At 63.2% G+C, this 13,246-nt stretch overlaps 1 protein-coding gene across 1 annotated transcript; it reads right to left on the reverse strand.

Moving 5' to 3' along the window:
- Positions 1–1,954: 1,954 nt before the first annotated feature.
- Positions 1,955–3,368, reverse strand: ABHD16B (abhydrolase domain containing 16B). Its single transcript, XM_029221659.1, is given in 5 exon segments — positions 1,955–2,310; positions 2,313–2,339; positions 2,342–2,428; positions 2,431–3,217; positions 3,219–3,368. Coding segments are annotated over 5 exon segments (1,407 nt in total).
- Between the last annotated feature and the right edge of the window lie 9,878 nt (positions 3,369–13,246).

The raw sequence follows: 13,246 nt of genomic DNA on the forward strand, positions 1-13,246 counted from the left end.
GCTCCGCCCCCCCGTCCCGCCCCCACGAGCGGTGCCCAATGAGGGAGGTGTTTTGGCCTAGTCCCGGTTCATCAGCTTCAATATGATTGGTCGAGGCTGCGGACGAAGCCGGAAAGGGAGTCCGGTCCACCAGCGAGAAGCACAGGTAGAACGGTCTTGAGGTGCACGGAGTGAGGTGGCAACTGGGAGGACCGTGCAACATGGCGCTACGGGAATCCCGGAGGTGGGCCTCTTGGAGGTCTCCAAGGTGTTTGCCCCTGCCTGCGAGCGCCACGGCTCACGTACTTCGGCGGGTCAGACTCAGGCCGCTTGCGATCCCTCCGAGGCCTGACCCACTGACTTTGGGGCTCTTTTTCTTTTTGGGTCTGTCCTTTTTGTAGGGATTTTAAAGTTGTATGGGGGTTGCGCAGAAAAAGGCGCGACCACGAGTTGCTCCCTTCTGGCTGGAGGCGCCCTTCGACCCCGTGTTCTCTCACTTCCTTTTCACAGCAACCCGGTGAGACAGATGGGGCCCTCCCCACTTTACAGATGAGAAAACTGAGGCCAGAGTTACTTGCTCATCACTCAGCTAATTGCTTCCTGCAGACTCCGGAGAAGGGTCTGCCAAACTTGTCAAAGGAGAGGTGTGTAGCCATTAGGCAACCCGGTCCCGCTAAAACAAGTCCCACGACTACTCTTCCTTGGCTACTAATTGTCTCTGCAAGCAATCCGTTAGTGCAGGGGCCGGGCTGCACAGCAGGAGGTGAGCGGCGGGCAAGTGAGCGAAGCTTCATCTGCTCCCCACCGCTCGCATTACCGCCTGAACCTTTCCCTCCCCCTGTCCGTGGAAAAGTTGTCTTCCACGGAACCAGTCCCTGGTGCCAAAAAGGTTGGGGACCGCTGCTTTAGTGGTATTCAAACCCTTGAGGATCTGACCCTTCTGGACAGCATTCCCCCTAACAGCCAAGCCACCCTGCATGTACTGATCCCTAGGAAGGAAACCCATTCCTTCACCTGGCTAACTCCTCTTACTGTCTCAGCTCAAAGTTCACCTTCTCCCCATAGGTCTTCCTGGTACTTTAGGTCACCTTAAGTACCTGCTTCTGCTTGCACTGGCCCAGGTGCATCCAGGCCAGGTCCTGCTCTGGTGCCGTCAATTATATGCCTGCCCCACTTGCCTTCTTTCAGCTTTTCCAGAGCTTCTAGCTGGAACCACCCTGGCCAGCCCCTGTCCCCAGGAGTTGAGGACAGCCAATAGTCCCTGCTTCATACAGTTAAGGGCAGGTGGTAAGGATGCGACTGCATTACAGATGGTGGTGGGCAGAGGGCTTGTCTCTCATTTTGTATGGCATCCCCGAGCCGGGAACAAAGCAATGAGTGGTCAGTGCAGGTGTGTCTGTAGTCCCACCTGGACTGCCTGCCACTTACTCTGAGTCTGTGGTTCCACGGTGAACCCCATTCTGTAGAAGCCAGGAATGGGGCGGGGGGAACCCTATGAAGTAGCAGCATCGCACTCCTGGGGAAGTCCAGCTGCTAAGACTTTTACAGCCCTTCCAAAGCCAGTGTTCTTTCATAGTTAGAGGCGACTTGCACAGACCCTTCAACACTCATCTTTCCCAGTCATCCTGTAACCCAGGCCAGGTGAAGGACGCCTCCTGGTGTCCCACAGCCCATGTTCACACCATCCTTTCTAGGTGATCAAGGCACCCATCACACAGTGTTGCCATAAACTGGGTCAAGTTAATCTTTGCATTCCCCTTAGGAGCTGGGAGCAGACTGGGACCGTCCACAAATGTTGGAGGGAGGAAGAGAAAGGAGGGAAGGGGATGCCCCAGTGCGGGAGAGTGCCAGGTCCCTATGCACTGCCCCACCCTCCCCCAGACACAAGGTGGGGATCCCAGGTGGGGATCCCAGGCAGGGCCAGCTTTACTGGTTTGGGGTGGGGGGTGGGAGAAGGGACACGCAGAAGCACGGTCTACAGCCTCCAGGGCAACTAGAAGTCCTCAGGTTCCAGCGGACTGCAGTGGGTCGCCTCCACGTTCTTGAGGTGCTGGCGAGCCAGGAACAGCGCGAGCTGCCAGCGCCGCCGCCGGCTCAGGCCCTGGCCCACTAGCCAGGGGAAAGAGAGCCCGTGCGGGCCCCAGGCCTCCTCGTCCTCCTGCCGGTCCTCGCAGCGCGCGTGGTACGAGCGCAGCAGGGCTAGGCACGAGTCGCCGTCCACGCGGTAGCGCGCGTAGAAGGCGGCCTCCTGCGCCAGGCTGCCGGCACGCAGCCATCGGGTCACGACAGTAAGGCCCTCGCGCGCCATCACGGCGGGGTAGCGGTGCTGCGGCAGCGCAGGAGCAGCTCGTTGCCGCGGTGCCCTCCACGTCGCCCGACGGCAGGGGGCGCAGGGGGCCCGAGGTGCTGACCACGTCGTCCGGCGTGCGCCGGAGCAGCAGCACCGGCCGGGGTAGCGGCATAACTGCTGGGCCACGTTGAGGTTGAAGTGCTCGCGCACCGTGCGCACCACCAGCCCCTTCCAGCTGTGGGGCATGACCTTCAGCGCCAGTGGCACGAGGTCGTCGAAGGTAGCATCGAGCACCAGTGCGCCCAGCTCCGGGTACGTCATGGTGGCCCACGAGGCCGTGAAGCCGCCAATGGACCAGCCGTAGACCACCACGTGCGCGGGCGGGAAGTGCAGGCGGTACAGCGCGTACTTGACCACCACGTCCATGGCGTTGGCGTCGTGCTGAGGGAACGGCGCGCCCGTGCTGCCCCCAAATCCCGGGTGGTTCCAGCCCAACACCGAATAGCCGGCCTCCCGCGGTGCCGACAGACAGCCCATCTCGTAGAAGCCGGTGTTGCCCTCGCAGCAGATGGCGAGGCGCAGTCCGCGGCCATGGCTGCCCGGGCGCTGGCGGCGGTCCATGAACATGGTGCCGATCTCGTTGCCGTCACAGGCCACCAGCTTGGCGCGCCGGCCGCGGTAGCGGTCCACCAGGCACTCCTGGCCCTGCCGCAGGAGCGGCAGCAGCGCGCGCGTCATCAGGAACATGGAGCCAGGGTACACGAACCAGGGGCCCACTGAGTGGGCCAGCACGTAGCTGGCGACCTGGCCGGGCAGCTCACGGATCTGCTGCAGGAGGCACTGCGCCTGCCTGCGCGCCCCGCGGGATGGCCGCCCCTGCGCGTCTTCGCCCAGCGCCGCGCCCCGCACCAGCCACATGCCCGCCGCGGCTGCCGGGCACGTCAGTCCCCCGGTGACCGCTGTGGCCCCCGGCGGTGGCGGCGTGCACGTCATCCCAGCGGAAGTCCACAGGCCAGCCGCGGAAGTTGTAGGTGTAGTTTGCCGTCAGGTAGATCTTGAACAAGTGCACCAGTGCCTTCACGAAGCAGACCACACACATGGGCGCCGAGGCGCTGGGCCCTGACAGAGAGCCCTAAGGCCCAGTCGCCGGGCCGGGTGGCGCTTCCAGTAGGAAATCTAGGTCCAGCCTGGAGGGTGGTGTCAGGGCCGCGCACGCGCGGCCACCTCAGGACATGCCTCCTCAGGGCTTGGCCCTCGTGGCCTTTATGACCTGGGCCCACCGGGGCCCAGGGGAGGCGTCCTCTGCCCGGCGTGGGCCGGCTTTGTGAGTCACCGTTGCCCGGGAGAGGCGGCACTCTGTGGGGGGCGCACAAAGGGTTCCCGGGCGTGGTGGACCTCGCCCTCCCACAACACCCCCGCCCGGGCCACAGCCTCAGGACCCTGGCACGGCCACACCCTCGCCAGGCCCTCTTTGGCCCGCATCCTCCCGGGGCCTCGTTAGCCTCTCACCCACCCCCAAGGCCACCTCCACTCGGGCCTGAGCAGCGTCTGGCCCCCTCCTCCTTGAGCTGTAGGTGGACACCCAGGCCAGAAATCAACAGTGCTGACCTCTTCCTGGGTCTCACCGGGAAAAATACAGGTCTGTCCACGGCCCTGAACCCCCGCCACCTCCCGAGGCACCTGCCCTGGTGGGAGAGGGAGCAGAGACAGGACGAAGCAGCCCTGGGGATCAGGCTGTGTGTGAGTCTGCAAAGGCTACGTGGGCCCCGCAACGGGCCGGCCAGGGGGAGCAGCGAGGCTGGCTGTGGGGCTCTTTGCTCACTGCCTGTGCCCCTGCCCTCCACACCTTCCTTCCCAGGAAAGGGGGTGAGTGCGGGCTGGAAACCCCCCCCTGCCCCCCACCCCCACCCCCCCAGAGCCGTTCTGGATCCTCTTTCCACTGATGCCTGCAGAGGCAATGACCTTCTCCAGGTGGGTCGTGCCTGGCCAATGTTCCTCATTTTCAGCCCCTGGTCGAGCTCTCCTCTCCCTGAAACCACCCCACAAGATGTCCCTTCTCCTTTTCTGGAGGGCTCTCGTGGGTTCTCCTTTCTCTCCTGCACCAAAGTGGGCCTGCCCACCTGAGGGCAGAGAGCAGGGCAGAGTCCATGGGGGGAGGCAGAGAAGACCCAGGTTCCAGGGGGCTCCTTCAACGGTTGCCTTGACCTGAAAGGGAGTTTGGCAAACCCACCTGGGCCCTCGGAACCTAAGAGGCCTGCCTTGGAGACCCCAGCCCTCTGGGGAGGGGGCTCCAGGCCCCAACAAGTCCTCTCTGCTCTACTGCCCTGTGAAGCTGAGTTGGGGGCATTGCTGGCCCAGTCAACCGCCACCAGGCTTGGGACACAGAACTGAGTACGGCTGCTGTCCTCCGGGGCTGGTGAGCAGGAGGGGCCAATGCGCAGAGTGAGTGAGTTGAGAGGTTTGAGCATCCATCCCCCCAACCCCTGTTTCCAGGTAAAATACAGAACACCCAGTTAAATTTGAATTTCAAATAAACAACCAATACTTATTTTGAGTATAAGTATGTCCTAAATATTGCATGAGACATACTCATATTAAAGTATCATTTATCTGAAATTCAACTGTAATTGGATATCCTGATTTTTGGTTTGTTATTTTTTGCTAAATCTGGCAACTCTACCCCCAGCGCCCCTCCCCCAGGCGCTGAGATTCTGACCTTCCTGATTATCCAGCTCCTATCCCAGACTGGGTCGGCTTCACTTATCAGTCAGGTCCTGAGGCCCAAGGGAGTGGCTCAGAGTCCACAGGCCCACCTGGGTGAGGGCTCCGCCCCTGTTCCTTCTGCCCTGAGAGCACTTCACTTCTTTACTAGGTCCTGGGTGGCAGCAGGGGCAGTGGGGGGACCGCCCCAGGAGGGAGCCCGCAGGGTGCCATGCCTGGGGTCAAGGGATGGGCAGAGCTGTCCATGGGGATTGGTGGTCCTGGTGCACCTGAGAAGTCTGCCCCGGCCCCGAGGTTAGGGGGGGCGTGTGGGCGTTTACTCTCCTAGGGACCTCTTTCATAGACTCATATCCTGGGGTGGGTGGGGGGGGTGCGTGCAGACCCAGAGGCTCCAGGCTCACTTTGCGAGCCCTCAGGAGCGACCCCAACAGCAGAGCAGAGGCCTCGTTCTGTGCTCAGCCCGAATCCAGGCGGACGTAGCAGCCGCGGTGGGGCGGCCCACAGGATCGTCTGCACGGTACGGTGGACACACCACATTTTGTGCTGATTCCCCGGGGAGAGGTGGGGCATGGAGAAGCAGCGTCCTCCTGAGGGTAGTCTCCCATCTTGGTTGGAAATAGAGGCTTCCCTTTGGCCGGGCCCACCTGCCCTTGGCTCCCCCGGCAGATCAGGAAGCTTGGAGGAGGGGGAACAGCCAGAGACCGGATTCTGGGGGGCAGAGGTCAACGGGCTGGGGCTGCTGGCCCCCCGGAGCCCTTACCCTGTGTCTGGCTTGGCCCCTGACCCCATCCGCCCTGCCCCCAGCCCACAGGAGCCCAAGTGCCCCAGAACCACCAGCTCTGTTGAGACAGGAAAGCACATGACAGGAAGGGAGTCCTCCTCCTGCTGTCCCCTCTCCAGAATAGCCCCCAGACTGGACCAGCTGCAGCAGCAGTGACCTCTTGTGCCCCCCCCCCCCCCCCGCGCCGGCCCTGGTCTGCTCAGGGAAGGTGGGGCTGTGTCCTCAGTTTTCGGTGCTCAGATGGAAGAGGCCACCCCCCAGTGTCCACCGGGCAGACATCTGAGCGTGTGTCCCCCCTCCCCCACCCCCTCCTGCAGGGCTGGCTGGGGTCTCTGACCTCTGGCCTCCACCCCACAGGGCTCCCACCCTCCCCCACTGAGCAGGACTCCCTCCTGGCCGGTTGGGCTCAGCTTCCCCAGAGGCCCCGATGTAGGCTGCCAGCCTCCGAGGAGGAAAGGAGGGAGAGAGGGAAAACCAGTCCCAGAGGCTGGAGGGGCGGCGGCAGGATCAGAGCCCCTGGCAGAGGGTGTCCAGGCTCTGGGGGCAGCACCGGCCCTGGGAAAGCTGAAGCCGCCCCACGGGAGGGGGAGCTGAGTCTGCACAAACGCCTCTGCTCAGGAAATGGGGTGCAGGGAAGGTAGGGGGTGGCTTGGAGCCCGAGGACAGGAGGGGACGTTTCCTGGCGGATGCGGGGTCAGAGAAGGGGCGGAAATGGCCAAGACAGCTGCTGAACATCTGGAATCACAGAGAGTTACCGGCACCCTCAAGGATGGCGGGGTTTGTGGGGAGCTGTGCACACCCCCGCCCTCTCCTCCTGCCTTCCTGCGGGTCAGTCTCAGCCTCCCCTCCCACTGTCCCCCCCATCAGAGTAAAGCCTGAGTTGGGGTCAAGAGCCCTCCAGGCCAGTCGGACGGGGGCCTACTTCCCCGGGGGCTCGACACCCCTGGCTGGTGCACAGTGTGTGCAGGCCACAGCCCCGCTCCTAGGGTGGTCCCCGGGGCCCCATGCACGACTGGAAGCATCAGTGCACACTCGGAGCCCCGTGTCGCTGCTGGCGGAGCCCCTCAGGGCGGACCTTACCCTCTCCACTCCTGCAGCCCCCACTCGGGGTTTGATGTAAGGTGATGGCTGCATTATGTTACACACTGTCACATAGGCTCCCTGCCATGAGTCAGGCAGAGTGTACGAAAGGTGACCGTGCTTTCCAAGCCCCTCTCTGGTACCCAAAAGTCTTAACCTTTCCCTACTTGCCCACAGACATGCCCACCGACAGGCCTGTGAGCATCGCCGCATGCCCGCAGCTGGCCAGTGGCCACTCCTCCCCATGTGCAGACACTAACGCCCCAGCGTACCCTCTGCTGGTGGATACCCAGGTTTCCAGATCTTTCCCTTCGGCGTGGCTGCCAAGAACACCCTTGTCTGAGGACCCTGCCCCTTGGTGATTTCCCCTCCACACCCGAGTCCTAAGAGTGTGCCAGGGTGTGGCCAGATTGCTTTTCCAAAAGTCTGTGCTGGCCTGTGAGTCATGTGGGGAGCTGTCTCTGCAGCAAGGCCAGGGAGTGTGGTGGTTTAGTATTTGCTGGTCTACGTGTGTATAAGTTTAATGAATGTTGACGGATCCTGACCCGCTGACCAGGCACCAGGAGCCATTCCATCAGTCAGGCAATCCAGTCCTGCTTTTTGCCCGCTGCCCCTTGGAGGTCCCTCACCTGTGGGACCCCTGGGCTGGCCAGCTTCTCTCGTGGTGGCCAGATGGAAACTGTGGCCTGGACCTCCGCCAGCCCTGGCTCTGGAGAGGGGAGACTAAGCGGGGCGGGGATGATGGAATGATGGAAAGGATGGGGTACCCTCGGCCTGGGAGTCAGGTCTTGGGGTTTGGGGGTGCTACGTGTTTTCAGCAGGAGACCCTGAAGACCAGTGATGATGGCGGGAAAGGGGATCACCACAGAGGGCCTGATGTGGCTCCTCGCCCACTTGCCCAGCGACCCCCCTTCCCCCCACCCCCGAGTTGGAGCCCTGGTTCCTGCCCACAGAGCCTCTCCTGGGGACGCTGACTCCACTGGTGGGGGTCTCCAGGGGGCACAGATGTTGCCTTTCCCTCCTGGCTCCTCCAAGCCCCAGAACCATCAACATTTGTCTCCTGGTGTTGAGGTGGAAGGTGGGAGGTGTCTCCAAAGGGGCAACCCACACAGTGGTCCTTGGAGAACTCCGGAGGGCGACTCCGGAGTCCCCCACACCGGTGCCCTGTCACCCTCCTCCTGACACTCCACTCCTCTTTGGAGGCGGGGCCGTTACTGGGAAGCTCCCACTCTACCCCCAGCAGCATCCTGCGTCCAGGCAGCCACCCCAAGAGTGAAGAAGCAGGTGGGGGGCGTGGGTAGGGGTCTCAGGAGTGAGCCCTCGGCTCTCCTCTGGAGAGTGGGAGACAGCCCAGGCGAGGACTGGGTGGGGATCCCCTTGGCCTCCAGCCGAGACCCCCAGGGCCAGCCTTCCTGGGGCGTGGCTCTCCCACCTGCCCCGGTGGGTGGGCTGCAGGTAGCTTCCGCTTAGGCCCGGCATCAGGGCTGGGGGCTCACGAGTGGGGCTCCTTCCTGACGCCGCCCCCCCCACACCAGAAAGCGGAGGAGGGGGGAAGCGTCTGGAGGTTGGGGGCGGGGCAGAGCCAGCCCAGAGCAGAGGGGACCCTGCAAGGTCCCCGATATCTCCTGGGGTCTCTGGCACAGGGCCTGCTCTACCCTTCGGGGTACGCAGCTGGGGGAGGGGGCTCTCCTTGGGCTGCACTGCCGGCACCTCCTGAGCGGATCTAGGTTACAGCCCTCGCGGCTCCTTCTAAGTCTCTTGCGCAGATTAAAAATGGCAACTGTCCTGGAGCTGACCCCAGGGGACCCTGGAAGTTTCCTCCACCCCCCCCCCCCCCCCCCCCCCCCCCCCGGGGGCCCCCGGGGTTGCCCCCCCCCCCCCCCCCCCACCCCGCCTGCTCACAGACAGTCTCTGTTCTCAGCGTCTGCTCAGCTCGGGGCAGCTCTGCTCTGAGGCGCTGGCTCCCCGCCCCTCTCGCCCCGCCGGTCTCTGGGGAGCTGGCGCGAGGTCAAGCCCACCGCAGCCCATCCAGCCCACCTCCGTGGAGGGTGTGGGCGGGGCCGCTCCAGGGCCCAGACAGCCAGGCCCTTCTCCCCCGTCCCCTCCCCTCCCGGCTGCCCCGCTTCAGGCAGAAAAGTGGGGCAAGAACGGAGAGGGGAAGGGGCGGAAGGGAAGGTGTCCGCGCCCCCTCGCCACAGCCGGGGCCCTGAGGGGTCCAGGAGGGGCGCCCCACGTTGGCTCCGGAGGTTTCTCTAGGGGGCTGCCCTCCGGGGGGAGCCCACTTGGACCGCACACACATCACACAGTCATGAAGGCATCACCACCCCCGGCGGCCTGGCTCCGGGACAGGATCTGGGGGCCAGGAAAGCGTCTGGGCCTTTGCCCTAAGCCCACCCAGGAAGGCAGTGGGGCGGGGAGGACACAGAAGCAGAGAGGGCCCCCTTATCCCCCCCTTCCTGTTCCCCACCCGCCCTGGGGACCTAACCGCAGGGCTGCCCACCCAGCCACTTTGAAGCTGCCGGGGCTCCTGCGCCGGGCCCGCCCCTCCCCCTCAGGCTGAGCTGCGTGGGAGCCGGGAGTGACCACAGGGCTGCCAGCAGCCTTTGAAGTGCTGGGGCGAGGCCGCAGGAAGTGGGCGGTAGCCCACCCAGGCCCTGGGCCCACCCCACCCGAGGACTGGAGCCCCTGCCCACTGGGCCCATGCACTGGCCACCTGGGCTGCCCAGGTGTACCCTGGTGTGGGGAGTTAGGGGGTCAACTCCCCAGCCTCTGGCGCCCAGCCCCCATTTTGCCCATGCTCCCTCGGGGGAAGCAGTGGGGCCAGGAGTTGGTCCCTCTCCCTCAGCTAAAAATAGCGGGGCTCAGGCTGGGTGGAAACCCCCCTGGCGGAGGAGGAAGGAGCGGGGCCACAGGGCTGGGGCCTGGCCTCGGGGAGTGAGGCTGGGCAGGAAATGCCCGGGTGCCCTGGCCCCAGCAGCAAAGGTTCCCTTGATGGCACAGCCCCCTGGAAAGTCCCAGCATGGGGCAGGAGTCTCCCAGGTCCCTTGGGTTGGGCCTCGCATCCCGGAGGGGGCGTCCCCCATATCCCAGCTGGTGACCACTGCCTGGGCCTGGCCTTCCTGGCCCCCAGGAAGCCCGGATGGAGCTAGTTCTTCCTCCTCGGTCATCTCTGCGCCTGGTGATGAGCTGAACAGCCCGCCTCCAATCCCCCCTCACTTTCCCAACAAGCACCATTCACGGAGGGCCTGCTGGTGGGGGACAGGGCTGAGCACAGCACGGTCCACGGCTGCCCCAGGGTGCTTGCTGAGCACAAGTAAGGGCTTAGCCTGAAGGAGGGCTTTTCAGGAGGGAACACCGGGTGGTCGCCAGCCTGGAGTGGGGAGGGCAGGAGACGAGACCAGGAAGGTGGCGAGGAGTTCGCAGCCTGGCCCTGGGAGAGGCCTGGAGCTGAAGGGAACTTGGCATCCTGGAGGAATAAGAACGAGGCCAGTGTAGCTGGAACCTGGGAGGGGGGGTACAGGAATGAGGCCAGGAATGGGGGACAGATCACGTGGGGCCTGGTCAACTGGGGAGAGGGGTTTGAGAGGAAGCCACTTCTCAGAAGCCACTGAAATATTCAGCAAGAAAGTTCCAGACTCACGTTTGCATTTCAGAGCGGTCACTGCTTTGCGAAGGAAGGGCTGGGGGCGGGGGCGGGGCTTAGGCTGGAGGAAGGCTCCAGTAGGCAGGGAGGGGCCAGCCAGGGGGGTTGTGTGAGCGGCGGGCACAGCGGCCTGGGAGGAGCGCGCGGGCCGGGTGTCAGGGTCAGCTCCCGGTCTGCTTTCTGGTGGCACCAGCCTCCCGGTTGATTTTCCGAGCGGAGAGCAGCGGCTTAGGCGCTGGCAAGGAGAGAGTGGTACCAGGAGAGGATGGATACGCTAACACTTCTGGTGTTCTCGAGAGAAAATATGAATTCTAAACAGGATAAGGAGGAAGCCAGGAGAGAGGAAAGCCGAGTGTTCGGGAGAAAGGAGGGTTGTTCCTGGTGAGATGTCACAGCTGTGGGCGAGTGGGGGTGTGGCCACAGCGGGAGCTGGTGGGAAGAGTCGCTTCAGGATGGGTGGAGGTTTAGGTGACAACTTGCTCCAAGGTGTGACTCTGGAGTGGGGGACTGGAGGTGTTTGGAGGTGGGGAGGTGGAGGGGACATCCAAAGAGGGCCCTCACGACGTCTCCACGGAGGGCAAAGGAGGCGTTTCTAGCCTTCACCGTCACAGACACCACCTCTGTCACAGCCAGCAGCCCCTGTCACTGTCCCCTAACCACAGTCACCTCCATCACCATCGTCACCTCTATCGCCCTCAGCGCCATGATCTCTTCCCATCAGCATCACCAAAATCCACCGTCCCAGGCACCACCATCACTGGTTCATTCACTCACTCACTCTGTGGGCAATAGTCCTGGCATGGCATTGCACTGGGCTCTGGTCATGGTGATGAGCAACACAGGTGATGTCTCTTCCCTTGGGGAGCTTACAGCCTAGTGGGGCAGAGCGAAAACAAACACATTCAAAGGTTTAGAAAACGAGCATTAGAATGATCCCGCAATCCCACTCCTAGGAATTTACCCCAAAGAAATGAAATGAATTTGTCAGCTGGCAAGTGGTCCATCTACACACTGGAAAGAAAAGGAGTGGATAACTGATGTGCAGAAGGAGCATCCCTGCTAAGGGAAAGGAGCCGGGACCAGAAGACCCCGTTCTACGTGGCTTTGTTCGTGTGAAATCCTGGGAAAGACAAAACTATAGTGACAGAGAGCGGATCAATGGAGGGCAGGGCAGGGCAGGGCCGGGGGGCCGGGGGCAGAATGAACAACAAGAGGCTGAGGGGATTGGGGGGTCATGGGAATGTTCTGTATCATAATAGTGGGGGTGGTTACACGACTGTTGGTCAGAGCTCATCAAATCGTATGCTTCAAATTGGTGAATATCATTGTATATAAATTATACTCCAATAAAGCCTCATTTTTCAAAAGACGTAAGGATTGTGACTGGAGTCAAGGAAAGCGTGCGGAGGCGCTGGGGACGGAACCGAGGGCTGGGAGCGGTAAGGGCTGGGTTTGGCCTTGTCTTCCTGGCAGAGGTGTCATTCCTCTTGGGTCATGAGCTAAGTCCACGGTTAATTCCCCTTTGGTGATTTTAACTCGGGTGAACAGAGGCAGATCCAGACTCAGGCTGTGCGTTGAGGTAACTCATTTCTATAGGCTGTTTTTAGATGGGACATCGTTTCCCACCCAGGTAACCAGAACAGGCTGGCAGAAGTGTCTGTGAACGGCTAGTGGGCACTTGTGTCGCACTCACCACTGGCCAACAGGCGCAGGCTTGCTCCCAGGTCGGGCAGCCTGGATGCCGTGATATCCTGGCACCGTCAGCTCCCAGACCATTGAGCGGACGGTCAGCCGTGGGCTGACGGTGCCAGCTTGGGGGGCCACGCTTGGGGGGCTGCTGCTTTGCTGCGGGAGGGGGTGCAGGAGCAAGGGGTCCCCGTGGCCTTCCCCCCACCTTGACTGTCCCTGGGTTTCTAGTCCTGGGCAGGGGAGGGCTGGGCCGGCCTGAGGTCTGGGCCCTGGGCCCTGGGATTCACATGGAGGAGTGGGCTCCCAGCGGGGGTGGGGGCTCCCCACGGTGCAGGCGACGGTGACCCCCTGGCCTTCTGGCCTCTCCCGTGACCTGTGGGGCTCCCTGAGGAGGGGCCCTGGGCCTGGTGCCACCGGGGGTGGGTCCACACACTGGTGGGCCAGGAGGGGCCTGGGGGAGTGTCAGGGACTGGGGTGTTTCTTTGGTGCTGGCTCTGCTGTCCTTCCCGAAGTCACGGCCGTCGGTGCCCGGGCCCATCTCGGAACTGGTGAGCCCCAGCCCCAGTGGCCTTTTCCCCCTGTGGCCTTGACTGGGGCTGGGAACCTCCGGCCTGGCGTCCTGTGTCCTGCCAAGAGGATGTCCTGTCCTCCAGGCCGACTCCCGCCCTCCTCCATCCCTCTGGGGCCTCCAGGGACAGAGGTGGGGGTGTGGGGGGTGGAGGGGATTTGGAAGCCAACCGGCTGCCCCCTGGCCAATGGGTCCCTGCCCCGTCTGTCCTCCAGGCTTCCTCCTCCCCCTGGACCCGGATGCAGCGGACAGAGGCCCCCAGCCCAGCACCTGGGGTTTTCCAGGATAGACTCTGGTTCCCCCGCAGGGTGGGGGGTGAGCTGCTCCAGGGAACAAAGGCCAGGGGAGGAGAGGGGAAGTGGGGAGCAGGGCTAGGAAGGGGAGGCCCTGAGGCCACAGCGCCATGGGCTGCCGCCCCCATCCCTCTCTCGGTTTCCTGTCCTGAGCGGGCGTGGCCAGAGTGCGGGCGCCCGGCGGGGGCAGGGGGGGGGGGGG

This window comes from Monodon monoceros, unplaced genomic scaffold (genome assembly GCF_005190385.1).
Source record: "Monodon monoceros isolate NGI ecotype Baffin Bay Population unplaced genomic scaffold, NGI_Narwhal_1 Super_Scaffold_13, whole genome shotgun sequence".
NCBI lineage: Eukaryota > Metazoa > Chordata > Mammalia > Artiodactyla > Monodontidae > Monodon > Monodon monoceros.